The sequence below is a fragment of the Pelobates fuscus genome, chromosome 6 (assembly GCF_036172605.1).
Source record: "Pelobates fuscus isolate aPelFus1 chromosome 6, aPelFus1.pri, whole genome shotgun sequence".
In the NCBI taxonomy this organism is placed as follows: Eukaryota; Metazoa; Chordata; class Amphibia; order Anura; family Pelobatidae; genus Pelobates; species Pelobates fuscus.
The window spans coordinates 276,803,985-276,820,540 of record NC_086322.1 but is presented as its reverse complement, the minus strand read 5'-3'; the positions used below and the strand labels follow the sequence as shown (position 1 = coordinate 276,820,540).

The window sequence follows — 16,556 nt, the reverse complement described above, 5'->3', positions numbered from 1 at the left end:
GCCAGCAAATGTTCTCTGTCAGCTGTTGGGGTGTTTCTTCAATAGACAGCTCTAATCCAAGAGTCCACAGGCAGCCTGCCTACCGCCATCAGCTCCTGGCAGGCTGCGACTCCCCAAGCCGCCTTGGCGTTTACATCCCTTCTATCTGCGCTGGCCAGGAAGAACCACAAGCTGTGACAAAACAAACAAGAGACACACAACCACCAGAAACAATACCACTTCACTCTACCTACGGGAGGGAGGGAGGGCGGTAAAGTCAGGATCCCTCAACTTGTCTTCGCTGTCTGGTAATTCCCCTCCTCCCTTACCACTTTTTATCCAGTCCCCATATTGAAACTTTGTATCCTTCTGGGCCAAACCCCCTTTCCTGGACAGCAGTCATGAACTCCCTTCCTTTCTAGGGAGAAACTTGACTCCTGACCCACCATAAGCCTCCACCACCAGTTGCCCAATAAACACACAAGGCATGAATTAAGTTGGGTTAGGGCAACTGCCACAGTTATATTTAATAATAACATAACCATGCCAGCAAACTTCCTCTGTCAGCTGTTGGGGTGTTTCTCGGCGACGCGTCCTTGTGTACCAGAAGGGAACCAGCACCACTAGTCCGAAAACCCAGATACTCACAGAACAGCCAAACCGGGCACAAATCACCGCCCACAGACCCAATCTTGACCCACGCACATTTTCCTGTCTGATCGGACTTAGACTGCTGCATGCAGATGTCAATCACCGAATTGGACCAGCGAACGTTGGACAAGAGAAAAGGAGACACGGACTGACGATTACGAGCAACGAGTTCTCCCACCCAAAAGCCCCGTAAACACAAAACGAAAAGGCCACCTCTCAAAACTCTCAGACCCTCCCTTCCAGACCCTCCCACCTCCTATACAGCATCCATTTTAGATTCATTCTGAAGCTGCATTCTTAGATAGAGGAGGGAAAGTGTAGCTGCTGCTCATTTGATAGGGAAATTGATAGCTAGGCTAGGGTATTCAGTGTCCACTACAGTCCTGAAGGACTCATCTGATCTCTGCTGTAAGGACAGCACCCCAAAAAGCCCTTTTTAGGGCTAGAACATCAGTCTGCTTTTTTTTTTCTGTGTAATGTAATTGCAGTTGCCTGCCTGCCAGCTTCTGTGTCAGGCTCACAGTGGATACTGTGCCCACTTGCCCAGTGCCACCACTCATATCTGGTGTCACAATAGCTTAAGCTTGCATTTAAAAACAAAAAAAAATGTTTTCACTGTAATAGATTGAATAGCAGTCATTGTCCTTAAAGCGGGTGTCAGGCCTTCAGCGTGTACTCTGCCAACCTCTGCAAGTGCACATTGCCACTCATATCTGGTGTCACAATAGCGTTGATTTAAAAACAAAAAATTATTTTTCACTGTTATAGTTTGAATAGCAGTTAGTTGTCTTCAAGCGGGTGTGTAAGGCCTACATTGTGTACTCTGCCAACCTCTGCCACTGCACAGTGCCACTCATATCTGGTCGCACAGTAGCTTGCACGCATAGTACCACTAATCCAAAACAAAATGACAGACAGAGGCAGGCCACCCCGCAGGGGCCATCGTGTTCGTGGTGCTGTGATTCCCTTTGGCCCTAGAATAATGCCCAGTTTTCAGAGGCCACGTACCCTGAACTTGAAAAGTTCTGAGGACATAGTTGACTGGCTAACACAGGACACCCAATCTTCTACAGCTTCCGCTCGGAACCTTGACGCACCATCCTCCTCCAGCTTAGTTTCGGGCACCTCTCAAGATACCACTCACCCGCCTGCCGCCACCACCAACACTAGCAAAACAGCCGCTTCACTTGGTATGTCAGAGGAGTTATTTACACATCCGTTTGAAGAAATGAGAGATGCGCAACCATTATTGCCAGAGGATGTAGATAACAGGGATATATCTCAGGCAGGCAGCATTACACACATGGACGTACGGTGTGATGATGATGATGTTGTACCCGCTGCTGCTTCCTTTGCTGAGTTGTCAGATACAAGTGAAGCGGTTGATGATGACGATGCATCCATGGATGTCACGTGCATGCCTGCTCGGCAAGAAGAAGAACAGGGCGAAAGTTCAGATGGGGAGACAGAGAGGAGGAGGAGGAGACGAGTTGGAAAAAGGGGGGGGGGGTCGTCGCAAGGAGCTAGTGGCACAGTCAGACAGCATGCATCGGCACCCGGGGTCAGCCCGACAGCACGCCAATCAACACATGCTTTGTCCACCACCAGAATGCCGTCATTGCAGAGCTCAGCAGTGTGGCATTTTTTTTTGTGTGTCTGCCTCTGACAACAGCGATGCCATTTGCAACCTGTGCCAAAAGAAACTGAGTCATGGGAAGTCCAACACCCACCTAGGTACAACTGCTTTGCGTAGGCACATGATCGCACATCACAAATGCCTATGGGATCAACACATGAGTACAAGCAGCACACAAACTCAAAGCCGCCATCCTCCTCCTGGTCCAGCATCTTCAGCCACATCAACCACTGCTGTCCTCCTTGCCCCCTCTCAACCATCCGCCACTCCTTCTCTCACCTTGAGCAGTTCCCGCTCATCTGCCCACAGTCAGGTGTCTGTCAAGGACATGTTTGAGCGTAAGAAGCCAATGTCAGAAAGTCACCCCCTTGCCCAGCATCTGACAGCTGGCTTGTCTGAACTATTAGCCCTCCAGCTTTTACCATACAAGCTGGTGGAGTCTGAGGCGTTCAAAAAATGTCTAGCTATTGGGACACCGCAGTGGAAGGTACCCGGACGAAATTTATTTTCACAAAAGGCAATCCCCAACCTGTGCTCGACTGTGCAATAGGAAGTAATGGCATGTCTGGCACACAGTGTTGGGGCAAGGGTCCATCTGACCACTGATACCTGGTCTGCAAAGCATGGTCAGGGCAGGTATATCACCTACACTGCGCATTGGGTAAACCTGCTGGCGGCTGCCAAGCATGGGATGCGTGGCTCTGCAGAGGAGTTGGTGACACCGCCACGACTTGCAGGCAACCCTGCTGCCACCTCCTCTACTCCTCCTACTCCATCCTCTTCCATAACCTCCTCGGCTGAGTCCTCTTCTGCTGCTGCGTCTTGCTCCACATCAACGGCACCCCCCCAGCTCCCCAGGTACTATTCCACATCCCGGATACGGCAGTGTCACGCCGTCTTGGGTTTGACTTGCTTGAAAGCAGAGAGTCACACCGGACAAGCACTCCTGTCCGCCCTCAACACACAGGTGGAAAAGAGGCTGACTCCGCAGCAACTGGATATCGGCAAAGTGGTTTGTGACAACGGAACAAATTTGTTGGCGGCATTGAAGTTGGGCAAGTTGACACATGTGCCGTGCATGGCACATGTGTGTAATCTGATTGTACATCGCTTTGTGCAAAAGTACACAGGCTTACAGGACGTCCTGAAGCAGGCCAGGAAGGTGTGTGGCCATTTCAGGCGTTCCTACATGGCCATGGGGCACTTTGCAGATATCCAGCGGCGAAACAACATGCCAGTGAGGCGCTTGATTTGCGACAGCCCGACACGTTGGAATTCAACACTCCTATGTTCGACCGCCTGCTGCAACAAGAAAGAGCCGTTAATGAATATCTGTATGACCTGGGTGCTAGGACAGTCTCTGGGGAGCTGGGAATTTTTTACCACGTTACTGGACGCTCATGTGCAATGCCTGTAGGCTCATGCGTCCTTTTGAGGTGGTGACAAACCTAGTCAGTCGAACCGAAGGCACCATCAGCGACATCATACCATTTGTTTTCTTCCTGGAGCGTGCCCTGCGAAGAGTGCTGGATCAGGCTGTAGCGAGCGTGAAGAGGAAGAGGAAGAGTTGTGGTCACCATCACTACCAGAAACAGCCTTATCAGCATCGCTTGCTGGACCTGCGGCAACGCTGGAAGAGGATTGTGAGGAAGAGGAGCCAGAGGAGGAATGTGGCTTTGAGGAGGAGGAGGAAGACCAAACACAACAGGCATCCCAGGCTGCTCGTTGTCACCTATCTGGTACCTGTGGTGTTGTACGTGGCTGGGGGGAAGAACATACCTTCATTGAGATCACTGAGGAGGAGGAACGGGAAATGAGTAGCTCGGCATCCAACCTTGTGCAAATGGGGTCTTTCATGCTGTCGTGCCTGTTGAGGGACCCTCGTATAAAAAGGCTGAAGGAGAACGACCTGTACTGGGTGTCCACGCTACTAGACCCCGGTATAAGCAGAAAGTGCCTGAAATGTTACCGAATTACCGCAAGTCGGAAAGGATGCAGCAGTTCCAAAATAAATTAAAAAGTATGCTTTACACAGCATATAAGGGTGATGTCACAGCACAACGGGAATCTAACAGGGGAAGAGGTGAAAGTAATCCTCCTCCTCCCACGACCACGCCGGCAAGGACAGGATGCTTTACAGACGTGTTGTTGATGGAGGACATGCGGAGCTTTTTAAGTCCTACGCATCGCCACAGCCCTTCGGGGTCCACCCTCAGAGAATGACTCGACCGACAGGTAGCAGACTACCTTGCCTTAACTGCAGATATCGACACTCTGAGGAGCGATGAACCCCTTGACTACTGGGTGTGCAGGCTTGACCTGTGGCCTGAGCTATCCCAATTTGCCATAGAACTTCTGGCCTGCCCCACTTCAAGTGTCCTGTCAGAAAGGAACTTCAGTGCAGCAGGAGGTATTGTCACTGAGAAGAGAAGTCGCCTAGGTCAAAAAAGTCTAGATTACCTCACCTTTATTAAGATGAATGAGGGGTGGATCCCGAAGGGACTGACAGTGGGCGATACATTCAACTAAAAAAGGCCTGATGAGATGAGCTGCCTTGGGCTAAAAATGGTCCACATGCTGCTGTATTTTAGCTCTGAATGCCGGTTGACTTGCGTTACTTATCCGCCACCAACTAGGGTTCAAGCCGCAATGTTTTAGGGCACTTTCTGCCTGGGAAACAAACATCAATTTTTATGGCCGCTGCTACAGCAGCGGCTGCAACAATACCTAATTTTCCAGGCATGCGTACATGCCTAATTTTACAGGCCCTCTGGTGCTGCACTGTGGCTTCAAAAACCAAACCAAAAAAAAGGCACATAACAGGGATTAAACTCATAGGAATAGTACTACTTAACATTAACACACCACTCCCATCTGGTGGCCCATTAGATTGCACGCATAGTGCCCCAAATTTGAAGTAGGAGGACCGACCAAGCATATTTTTCCATCTCCCGGTTCATAAAATCAATGCCATATACACATCCCCTGATAGGGCGCCAGCTCGTTATTCTCTTGGGCGCCAGCTCGTTATTCTCTTTTTCACTTCACTAGGGACACTTTACTGCACTATGGGTCCACTCTTTGTCTTGCACACTGTTATTCCTAGCCAGCATCTGTGATGGGAAATCAGCCAGTCATCTAAACGTTTAGATTGAGCTTTAGCTTAGAACACCCTTGAAGGTGTTTAAGGAGATTAGGGCTAGTTTAGAGGATTCTTCTTAGACCTCTCTGAGTCTTTATAGCCCTTCTACCTATCCAGCATTTCTGGAAACTAGCTAAGAGAAAGGGTGGCTGTGTGTCTGTGATACATTTAACTTTATATCACCTTATTGACACTTTATCACTCCGGTCCCCATACTCTCTGCCTATACCCATCTATTTAGAGGGAATTCCCTTGCCCCTGCCAATATTATATAATAGGTAATAGTATTACCATTATTACACAATTAGCCACTATAGGGGAATGAGTATAGTATCCCTTTGTTATTTATAAATGATACAATAAAGACTTTTGTCCATTACTCAATTTACTTTAACAAAGGGTACTAACCACGGTATTAGGAAGCATTACTCTGCTTTCCCTTGCTCCCTCTATTATACACCGATGCTCACTAGGATTTGTAGGTATCACTTTATTATAGTTGTCTAACCTTTTCCTATGCCAGTTTTAGATCTCCTTCTTGGGAGATTTTTTTCTTTTTTCAGTTTATTAGCATACTTTCGGGGACCCTTGGTGTTCTACGTGGCTGGGTGGAGGAAGAGACCTTCAATGACATCAGTGATGACAAAGAACGGACATGGCTAGCTTGGTATCCAACCTTGTGCAAATGGGGAGTTTGCGGTTGTGCAAATGGACTGTTTGCGGTTGTTTGCGGTGCGTTAAACGGGGAGTTTGGTCTGTCACTGTGAAGCGGGCGTAACCTTTACCCTTCATTATTTTTATGGCCCCCACCCACCGCTCACGGGTGGGTGCGGGCGGGAGGACAGTAGATCCCCTTATTGTGATTTATGGCCCCCACCCACCGCGCAGGGGTGGGGGACGGGGGTGAGGACAGTAGGTCCCCCCCTCCCCTTATCCTTATTTACTGAATATTCCCCTGTATAACAATGTCTGGCATTTAGTGAATATTCCCTATTCTGCTCTGTGTCAGTGTGTATCAGGGTCCCTGAGGACAGGTGTCAATCCATATCTGCCAAGTGACCCTATGTAGAGGGGAACAGTCCCTATTCTGCTCTGTGTCAGTGTGTATCAGGGTCCCTGAGGACAGGTGTCAATCCATATCTGCCAAGTGACCCTATGTAGGGGGAACAGTCCCTATTCTGCTCTGTGTCAGTGTGTATCAGGGTCTCTGAGGACAGGTGTTAATCCATATCTGTCAAGTGACCCTATGTAGGGGGAACAGTCCCTATTCTGCTCTGTGTCAGTGTGTATCAGGGATTTTTAGGATAGGTGTCAATCCATATCTGCCAAGTGACCCTATGTAGGGGGAACAGTCCCTATTCTGCTCTGTGTCAGTGTGTATCAGGGATCCTTAGGATAGGTGTCAATCGATATCTGCCAAGTGACCCTATGTAGGGGGAACAGTCCCTATTCTACTCTGTGTCAGTGTGGGTCAGGGTCTCTGAGGACAGGTGTCAATCCATATGTCAAGGTGTCAATATGTCATATGTCAGGTGTCAATCCATATCCATTGTGATTTAGGAATGTTAGGTGATTTCTGCCCTTTATGGGTTAAAACCAGGCTCTGCATCAACTGTGTAATTTTCCATGTGAGTTTTGCCATGGATCCCTCTCCGGCATGCCACAGTCCAGGTGTTAGTCCCCTTGAAACAACTTTTCCATCACTATTGTGGCCAGAAAGAGTCCCTGTGGGTTTTAAAATTCGCCTGCCCATTGAAGTCTATGGCGATTCGCCGGTTCGCGAACGTTTGCGGAAGGTCGCGTCCGCCGTTCGCGAACCGAAAATTTTGTGTTCACGACATCACTACTGGGCAGCAGTCATGATCTCCCTTATTAGATTCCAGGGAGAAACTATCTCACATGACCTCTTCTCAGCTCTAAACACCTCTCCCTATCAGTATTGTGAGTCCCTACCTCCATCTCCCTTCTGCATCTCCGGTACCGTGAAGATCGACCAGTGAAAGAAAACATAGAATGAAAATACCACATAAAAACCAACAAATGTATATACAAGTAGAAAGCAAATAAAAATAAGAGCTGCGCCTATAGAAACTAAAATAAAAAGTCCAAAATTAGAACGAAGGATAAAAAGTCTTATCTAGATATATTTGGTGCAGTCGTCTGATATGGCAATATTCAGTCCGGAACACTCTTTCTTGATTAAGTTAATCAAGAGTTAAAACATCACAGTAATGTGTCCCATAAAGGCACATAACACCTAATATTATTTTTTCTATTCTATTCCATAGAAAGCTACAGCAAGCAAGACTCTATGTTCATTCTATGTTGAAAGATAAGGGCAAATATCAAAAAGATGTTTAGCCAATTGGAGAAGAAATATTTATTCTCTGTATCATTGATTGGCAGCAGCAGGTTAAAAATAATACAGAATATTGAACTCTAGACATCATATAAACATTTCCACTAAATATATAAAATATATTTAGTTTATAAGGCCAGAGTGAAGTCCCTTTGATTTACAAATCCATGTAAAGAGAATGCAAATTTTCTAAAATCTTTGTAAGTAAGGAAACAAATCCCTATAAAACAATAAAACACACTACATATAAACAATAAAACAAACAAACAAACAAACAAAAATACAACCAGTAGTCAGTTATCCATGTGACTATACATGCCATTAATTTTAGTTCATTTATTTTGCAGAAAGCAGATATAAAGAATTTACACACAACTAGAAATTTAAATTTTTTTTTTTTATAATGCCATAGAGTATAAAAAGGAAAGTATAATCAGTGTTTATTACACTCACAAATACAGCTCCATAAGACTATATTGCTTTAATCCAGATACTAAACTAAATGAAAAATTCGGAATTCATGTGCGTAGGTAGAGGGTAACTGTATATGGGCATAAACCTAACCCCATCCAACCCTCCTACCCCACCCACATCCCAAAACAACTTTACCACATTCCTCTGTATACACTCCCCTCACACTCACATGTTCCTGCCTAGGCCTTGCCTGGCTCCTCGGGGTCTTGTATTCTAGCTCTCAGTATTATTGATATCATGCTAGCATCAGCAAATAAATTATATACAGTGATACAATTTATTGTACTCCTGTGACCCACAGCCTAGACTTTACCAGTCACCACAAATAACCCGATTTCTTATAGGAGATAAGGAAAAAGAGTAATTGTGGGATCGCCACAACAGAGGTTGCCTTTTTGAGGAGCAGAGCATGGGATATACAGTTTAAATATTTTGGACACTGCATTTAAATGATCTCCCTAAGCAGTATCACAGCTTTGTATAATTGCAAAGCTGGTGGTGTATTGAGCACCCCACAATCCCTGTCAAGTCTTAGAATAGCTTAGAACTTGGGTGATTCTAAAATGTTATTGCAGCAATAAGTCTGCCAATTCTGTCATTTAGGAAGCTGGGATGAAGTTCTGGGTTGCCTGTGCTACCTTTGGCCGTCTTGTGTCTTGTATCTGCACATTACACATGTAATTTGGGCAGTGGCGTACACATGACCCATGGGGCCCCGGTGCGAAAATTGATCCGTGGGCCCCCCCCCTTCGCGCTTACTCTGCGCGGGCCAGGGCAGCAACACATGGCGGCGGGCAACTGGTCGCAGGGGTTGCAGGGCTGCGACCGCGGTATTTACGCCAGTGCATGCAGATGCACACACACTTAAAGGACCACTACAGACACCCAGATCACATCAGCTCAATGAAGTGGTCTGGGTGTCAGGTCCCTCTAGTTTTAACCCTGCAGCTGAAAGCATAGCAGTTTCAGAGAAACTGTTATGTTTCACTGAGGGTTAATCCAGCCTCTAGTGGCTGTCTCACTGACAGCCGCTAGAGGCGCTTCCGCCATTTTAAGACACTGAACGTCCATTGGTAAGCATTGAGTAATGCTTTCCTATGGGCGGTTTGAATGCGTGCGCGGCTCTTGACGTGCATGCGCATTCGGAGCTGAAAGGCGGAGAGATCCCCAGCGCCATGGGAGTCCGGCGCTGGAGAAAGGTAAGTGCTGAAGACACACACTCTCACGAACAAATGCATACACACTAGCTAACAGACACACACATTTACTGACAGAGACACACTCAGCGGCAGACATACATACACACTCACAAAACATACACTCTCACTGACAAACACACACTCACTAACAGACATCAAACAGACTCACTAACACACACACACAAACACACTCAGTAACAGACACACAGTAACACACTCACTGACACTCACTAGCAGACACACACACTCTAACACAAACACCAACACTCACACTAACACACTCACACTAACACACACACTAACACTCACACACACACTAACACTCACACACACACTAACACACACACTAACCTCACACACACACTAATCCTCACACACACTAACCCTCACACACACTAACACTCACACACACACTAACACTCACACACACTAACACTCACACACACACTAACACTCACACTCACACACACACTAACACTCACACACACACTAACACTCACACACACTTACACATGTTTTTTTTTTTAATTTAATCCCCCCAGCTTCCTTACCTTTTGGAGTGCTGAGGGGATTCCCTGGGGTCCAGTGGTGCTGCTGGGCTCCTGGGGGGGCGGTCACCCGGCGGGCAGTCAGGCTGGCCGGTGCGCGAGGGAGCACTCTCCCCTGAGTGCTTCCTCTTCAGCTCCCTCGCGCGCCGCGTAATGATACCGGCGCCGGAAGATGACGTCATCTTCCGGCTCCGGTATCAGTGCGGTGCGCGAGGGAGCTGAAGAGGAAGCACTCAGGGGAGAGTGCTCCCTCGCGCACCGGCCAGCCTGACTGCCCGCCGGGTGTAAGCAGGGCCAGCCGAGGGGGGCCCGGAGGTGGCCGGCTCCTGGGCCCCCCAGGAGAAGAGGCTGGCCCAGTGGCTACATACAGGGTCGCAGGGGCGGCCGGGCCCCCTGGTGGGCCGGGCCCGGTCGCGGCCGCGACCCCTGCAACCCTGGTATGTACGCCACTGAATTTGGGTAAGCTCTCTCTTACTACCTAAGGGGCAAACCATGCATTGCCAGTGGGCGTTGCTGCCATTTAATAAGAAAAGAATTTGCCTCTCCTAGTTTCAAACCAACACAAAAAAAATACCCTGAAGGGAACACAATTTCTATAGTAGTGGACAGAATTTTTAAGGTATTTTCTGTAACAGGTGTTGACCAGATTCTAAAAAATGTTGTGTTTCCACTAAAGGATGTCTGCATTCACAAAGAAACACCCACTACAAAGTGTATATATATATATATATACACGGAATAGATCAGCATCCTTACGCTTTACAACCAACCTGGTTTGGGTCAGAAGTAATTCTCTAACAAACATGTCCTCCTATCGTACTGGCACGAGCAGCAGCTCATCTTATGGTTCAGGTCCTGCTATTGGATTTAGAAGTGATTTTGGTGGTAGCTCTGGTGGTTTTGGTGGTAGCTTTGGTGGAGGTAGCAGCTATGGAGCTGGCTTTGGTGGTGGTGCAGGCATTGGTGGTGGAGCAAGTGGTGGGTTTTCATTCAGCTCTAGTTCATCAAGCAGTGGCTTGGGAGGTGGTTTTCCCGGAAGTGATAAGCAGACCATGCAGAACCTTAATGACCGTCTAGCCTCCTACCTGGATAAAGTGAGAGCTTTGGAAGCAGCTAATACTGACCTGGAGCAGAAGATCCGAGATTGGTACGAAAAACAACTTGCGGCTGGTGCTTCTGCAAGTGGCAAAGATTACAGCAAGTACTTTGAAATCATCAACGACCTGAGGAACAAGGTAAAAAAAAATCTTTCACTATTCACTGAATGTAAAGTTTCTCTTTAAGTTTGACAAGTAACTCTCTTGTTTACAGATTCTCAATGCTACTATTGATAACTCCAGAGTTATTCTACAAATTGACAATGCAAGACTGGCTGCTGAGGACTTCAGAATGAAGTAAGTTTACCATTTGACAAGATAACGATAAATAAAAAAAATCAGCTCTAGATCTCAGTTCTGATAATACATTATAGTAATCGCTCAATGAGCAATACTATACATCGGGTCATATAAAAGGGATTCCTGTAAGGGACACTCTTCATTCAAGAGTATTTCTCAACAGACAAGAATTATTCATTGACACATGCAAGATATGCAACATTTTAAACTCTGTTTGTATGAAAAATATATCATGTATCTGTAATAAAATATTGCTATGTTTCCTGAAAACATATAAACTTGTGAGAAAATGTTGGATATAGTAATGCCTCGTTTTCTAAGAAAAATGTAATCATGGAAAGGGTACTAAATGAATTCCTAAGGGAAACTGTGAACTGATTTTTAATTGGATGTTTATTTATTCCCTTTTAGGTTGTAAGCTAGTTTTGGCAAGGCCCTCTTTACTTATTGTTCCCTATGTCATATGTTTTGTTAGAATAATGTGTTTGTCTTGTTTTGCCTACGGCACTTTGAAATATGTTGCTACTATATAAATATGTGTAATTGTAATTAACAAATATGTGTTTGTGAGGTCTTTCAAAAAAACTGTAGATTTCCACACCCATGTGTTTAGTTCAATCCTAAAGCTAAGTGTTTCCATCATGGCTCCCTGTCAATCATTGTTATAAGCTCTGCTCTTTTCTGTAATTGAAAAAAGCAAGTGGATGCGGAGACGTCAAAATGTTTCCGTCTCTCTTTCTCAACTTCATTCTGTCCCTGGCAGTGTCGGGACTGAACTAAACTAGATTGTGTTGTCAATAGCTAATTTTGTAATACACAAGAAACTTGAGAATCACATGAACAAGATTAACTTAACTAGTGGGAAAACATCAACATTTTATTCAATGGCATAATTTTCAGATAAATAACTTGTACTTTAATAAAAAAAAAATTCCCCAAGGTATGAGAATGAGCTGGCTCTCCGACAGAGCGTTGAGTCTGATATCAATGGACTCCGCAGAGTGTTGGATGAACTGACCCTGACAAGAGGTGACCTTGAGATCCAGATTGAGAGCTTGAATGAAGAGTTAGCCTATCTTAAGAAGAACCACGAGGAGGTAAGAAAGAAAGACACATTTATATATTAGTCATACAACAATAAAATATAACTCATTTTAAGGTTTAGTATAATTCTGAAGTGCCAACACAAAATAAATAATCAACAATTACTACTAAATGATTGTGGTTTTGGTGCAATACAACAGCTAAATCTAGCTCTTTAAAAGCTATTAAAACATGTGCATATTTTTATCTAATGTAAAAATATTTGTATATCATGAAGTATTGCCTAAATTTTTTCATCAACAGAATAGAATATTTCTCAAAAAACCCCCACAAAAAAAGACAGTAATACAATACTCATTTTACATAAGAGCCATACATTTTGTCATAGCTTGTTTTGCAAATATAGTGTTTTTTTATAAAAGTGGAACCTCTTGTAAGCAATGGCACTGAACACGGTCTTCTATATCTCTGTTTAGGAGGTTAGCATTGCAAAGAGCAGTGCTGCTGGCCAAGTCAATGTTGAAATGGATGCTGCTCCAGGTATAGATCTGACCAAGCTTCTGAATGACATGAGAGGAGACTATGAAGCCCTGGCTGAAAAGAACCGCAGGGAAGCAGAGCAAGCGTTCAACCAAAGGGTAAAATGATAGATAATGTCCTCTCATATTGCACATATTGATTTGCTCTTCAGACCCTCAATATTACATCTTTAATGTTCCGTTTTTCAGTGCAATGAGCTGAAGAAGGAGATATCTGCTGGTGTGGAGCAGGTGCAGACAAGCAAGAGTGAAATCTCTGACTTGAGACGTACTCTTCAAGCTTTGGAAATTGAGCTTCAATCTCAGCTAGCAATGGTAAGATATAGCTTGTTGGCTAGGCCAATACATTCACTAAAAAATATGACTTTGATGAACATTTTGATAATCATTCAATTATTTGAATCGCATTCATGTCTAGCATTATATTTGACCACTTATTACATAGAGGAAGTATAATTTGGTGCCAGCACAACATAATACATGAATGATGTCAAATAAAAAATAAAACGATGCATGAAACAATTACACTAACTATTTTCATAACGCACTGGCTTCTTCTCTTGGTTCTTCTTCCTAATTATGATTAATCTTGGACTTCTATGATGCCTGGCTAACTGAAACCCTTGCATTACCAAGTCACATTCTAGATTCCATAACACTTCTAGATTCCAACATTTGTGTTTCACCTTTGAATGTATCAGATAATTACACAGCCTAAAAAAACAAAATTATATATTAAACTTAAAACTCTTAAAAATGCTTATGTAAATCGGAGCTCATAGTCTTATAAATATAGATAATCTGTGTCCCCTTATTGCAGCTTTTTCAGGCTGTGTGAATTGGTGGCATGTACAGTGGTACGCTACACCATGTAATGCATTGTATGCTCACACTGACAAGGAAGAACACATCAAGTTACTGTAAAAGGGCAGTGTAAAATTCAATACATATCTTATTTTAATGATAAATAGAAATTTTGTATTAATTTAATGGTGGTGTTGAACAACTCGACAACTTGAAAACTGTAATTCATAGGTAAATAACATAGCTTGAACTGAAGACGATTATTACATTTTTAGTGTTATATATTTTTAATACAATTGCTGAATAAAAAGATATTCTATCCTTACTAAGTGAAATCATTTTGTAGTATATTTAACATTTTGAAATGCTAATAAAGTCCATAATCCATGCAATAATGCTATCATGTGCACCCAATTCTAGAAAAAATCATTGGAAGACACACTGGGGGAAACTGAAGGCCGTTATGGTGCCCAGATCCAGCAGCTCCAAATCAGAATAAGTAGTCTGGAAGAACAGCTAATTCAGATCAGATCGGACACGGAAAGACAGAACCAGGAGTACCAGCAACTTCTAGACATCAAGAGCCGATTGGAGATGGAGATCGAAACATACCGCCGCTTGCTGGAGGGAGAGTTTGGGTAGGTGCTGGTGACAATGGGGCACACAATGGCACAAGCAGGCACATTACATTGGGGACTCTTCTCAGATTAAATCTTTGTACAACCTTTCAGAACATGACACATTGTTCTACACCAATGTGTAACGATCAAGTGCACATCTTCTTTTTCAATTATAATTAGTTAAACGCCCAAAACATTGCAACTTACACTGTATAAAACTTCAGACTATGCAGAAATAAAAAAATATATTTATCCAAATGTTCAACATAAAACAGATAGTTTCACTAACTAAAATGCGAGAATTTTTTCAAAAACAAATAAACTAAAGCAAAAATACAAAGTTTTACCTGAGTTATAGTCTTTTTGTATGTAAACACTCCAAGACTCCAAGACATAGTCTTACTTTCACTAAAAAGTCAGACATGGACTATATTTTACTGATTTGCTTGACATCTAAATTCAAGTTTAACATATTCTAAAATAAAGTAATATATTTATTTATGAATATACCTCTTGATGTTACATATATATTGTGCATTTTTTCCCACAGGCAATCTCAATCTCAGTCTTCATACTCCAGCTCAAGTTCCTCCAGCCAGTCAACTGCCGGGTCTTCCACCCAAGTTTCTACAAACCAGTCTTCAGCAGCCTCTGTAGAGTCTAAAAAAGGTAAGAAATGAAATTGTATCTCCAGTCAGATTATATATATATATAGCCATAGTGGTGCTTTCATGTTTGGCATGCAAATGATATTCGCACAAAAACCCCTATGCTCCCAATGCTTTCCCTTTGGAGTCTGCCCACTGCAGGGGATTTGCGTCATGAGTGCCAAGCTGACTAATAACGTCAAGTGCCCTTTGCATGGTCCTAGCATCTTCTTCTCTCACGCTATGTTGCCTGGGGACATTTCCCTAGAGTCGGAGGACCATGAGAACGGCAAAGAATCCTCTAGAGTAGTGTTTGCCAAACCTGTCCTCGTGGCCCACCAACAATCCAAGATTTATGTATTTCCCTTTTTTTATTACAATGGTTTAATTACAAAATTGGTGCTACATAAATGGCAATAATAATGGTAATAGCCACATATTAATATTGTATGCTATGTTTACTAATATTTCATTCATTCATTGGATCTAATTAAATCAATATAATTCCAGATCCAACAAAAACCAGAAAGGTAAAGACCATTGTGGAGGAAGTGGTAGATGGAAAGGTCGTGTCATCCAAGGTACAGGAAATTGAAGAAGCGGTTAACTAATCAAAAATCAAGAATTGCACAGAAGAGCTAAAATTCCGGCTAAGAAAGAACTTCATTCTACAAAAGAGTTTCTCTTTTACAAAAAAGTAAAGAAATGTGATGTTTGTTGATGTTGCAATAAAAACCGTTCAGCAAGTTACACCTTCCATGTGTCTTCTTATAATGAGTTATTACTAGTTTAAAAATATATGATAAATTGAATACCAAATAATACTTACTACATATTTTATGATCCATAGCGTAAGATACCTAAGATAATATTACTTTTTTTATATTATCTTCTATAAAAAGCTATAGCTAACATATAATTAAAAAAAGGGAAATACAAAAATAAGAGCTGTATAAAAACTGTATTTAGCCAATTGCAGAGGAAATATGTACTCTCCGTGTCTCTGGTTGTAGCAGGTTGAAAATAATACAAAATACTGAACTCTTAAAATCATATTTTACACATTTCCACTAAATAAAGAAATTATACTCTAGTGCAGGGGTAGGCAACCTACGGCACTAGTGCCATGCACGGCACTCGAGGCGCCTTTGCACGGCACTCAAGGCTGCTAGAGAAAAACAGGCTCTGGCCTATCAGGAGTCCCAGTAAAACTTCAGATATCTGCTAATCCGAGAAGGTGGTGAAGGACAATCCTCAATTTATGCATTGCAGCACGTAGAGGTAGTGATCTCAGAGCACTTGTGAATAGGAATCCACACTGTAGTAGAGCAGCCTGCAGCTGCTGTTGCAGCTCCTGTCCTTGACCTGTACCTTGCCAGCCTGGTTCCCACTGGAACCCAGGGAAGCCACCCACACTGCTAGATATACACAGAAATGCAGAATAACCCTCCCCTCATACAAATAATACGGACAGCCCACACACAAACATACACACAATCCGCACAAACGAAACACCA

At 43.7% G+C, this 16,556-nt stretch overlaps 1 protein-coding gene across 3 annotated transcripts in view; it reads left to right on the top strand.

The window, feature by feature from the left end:
* LOC134614930 (keratin, type I cytoskeletal 47 kDa-like) overlaps positions 1-15,719 on the top strand; it is a 120,021-nt gene extending 104,302 nt beyond the window's left edge. Inside the window, exons 1-8 of one of the 3 annotated variants that reach the window (XM_063459202.1) lie at positions 10,724-11,223; positions 11,300-11,382; positions 12,326-12,482; positions 12,906-13,067; positions 13,158-13,283; positions 14,193-14,410; positions 14,943-15,061; positions 15,550-15,719. In XM_063459202.1, the coding sequence (XP_063315272.1) occupies positions 10,792-11,223; positions 11,300-11,382; positions 12,326-12,482; positions 12,906-13,067; positions 13,158-13,283; positions 14,193-14,410; positions 14,943-15,061; positions 15,550-15,650 (1,398 nt within the window). In that variant the 5' untranslated portion in view covers positions 10,724-10,791 and the 3' untranslated portion in view covers positions 15,651-15,719. Of the gene's footprint in view, positions 1-10,723; positions 11,224-11,299; positions 11,383-12,325; positions 12,483-12,905; positions 13,068-13,157; positions 13,284-14,192; positions 14,411-14,942; positions 15,062-15,549 lie in introns of those variants that run through there. The other 2 variants (XM_063459211.1, XM_063459204.1) reach the window with 2 other exon arrangements.
* The last annotated feature ends 837 nt before the right edge of the window (positions 15,720-16,556 follow it).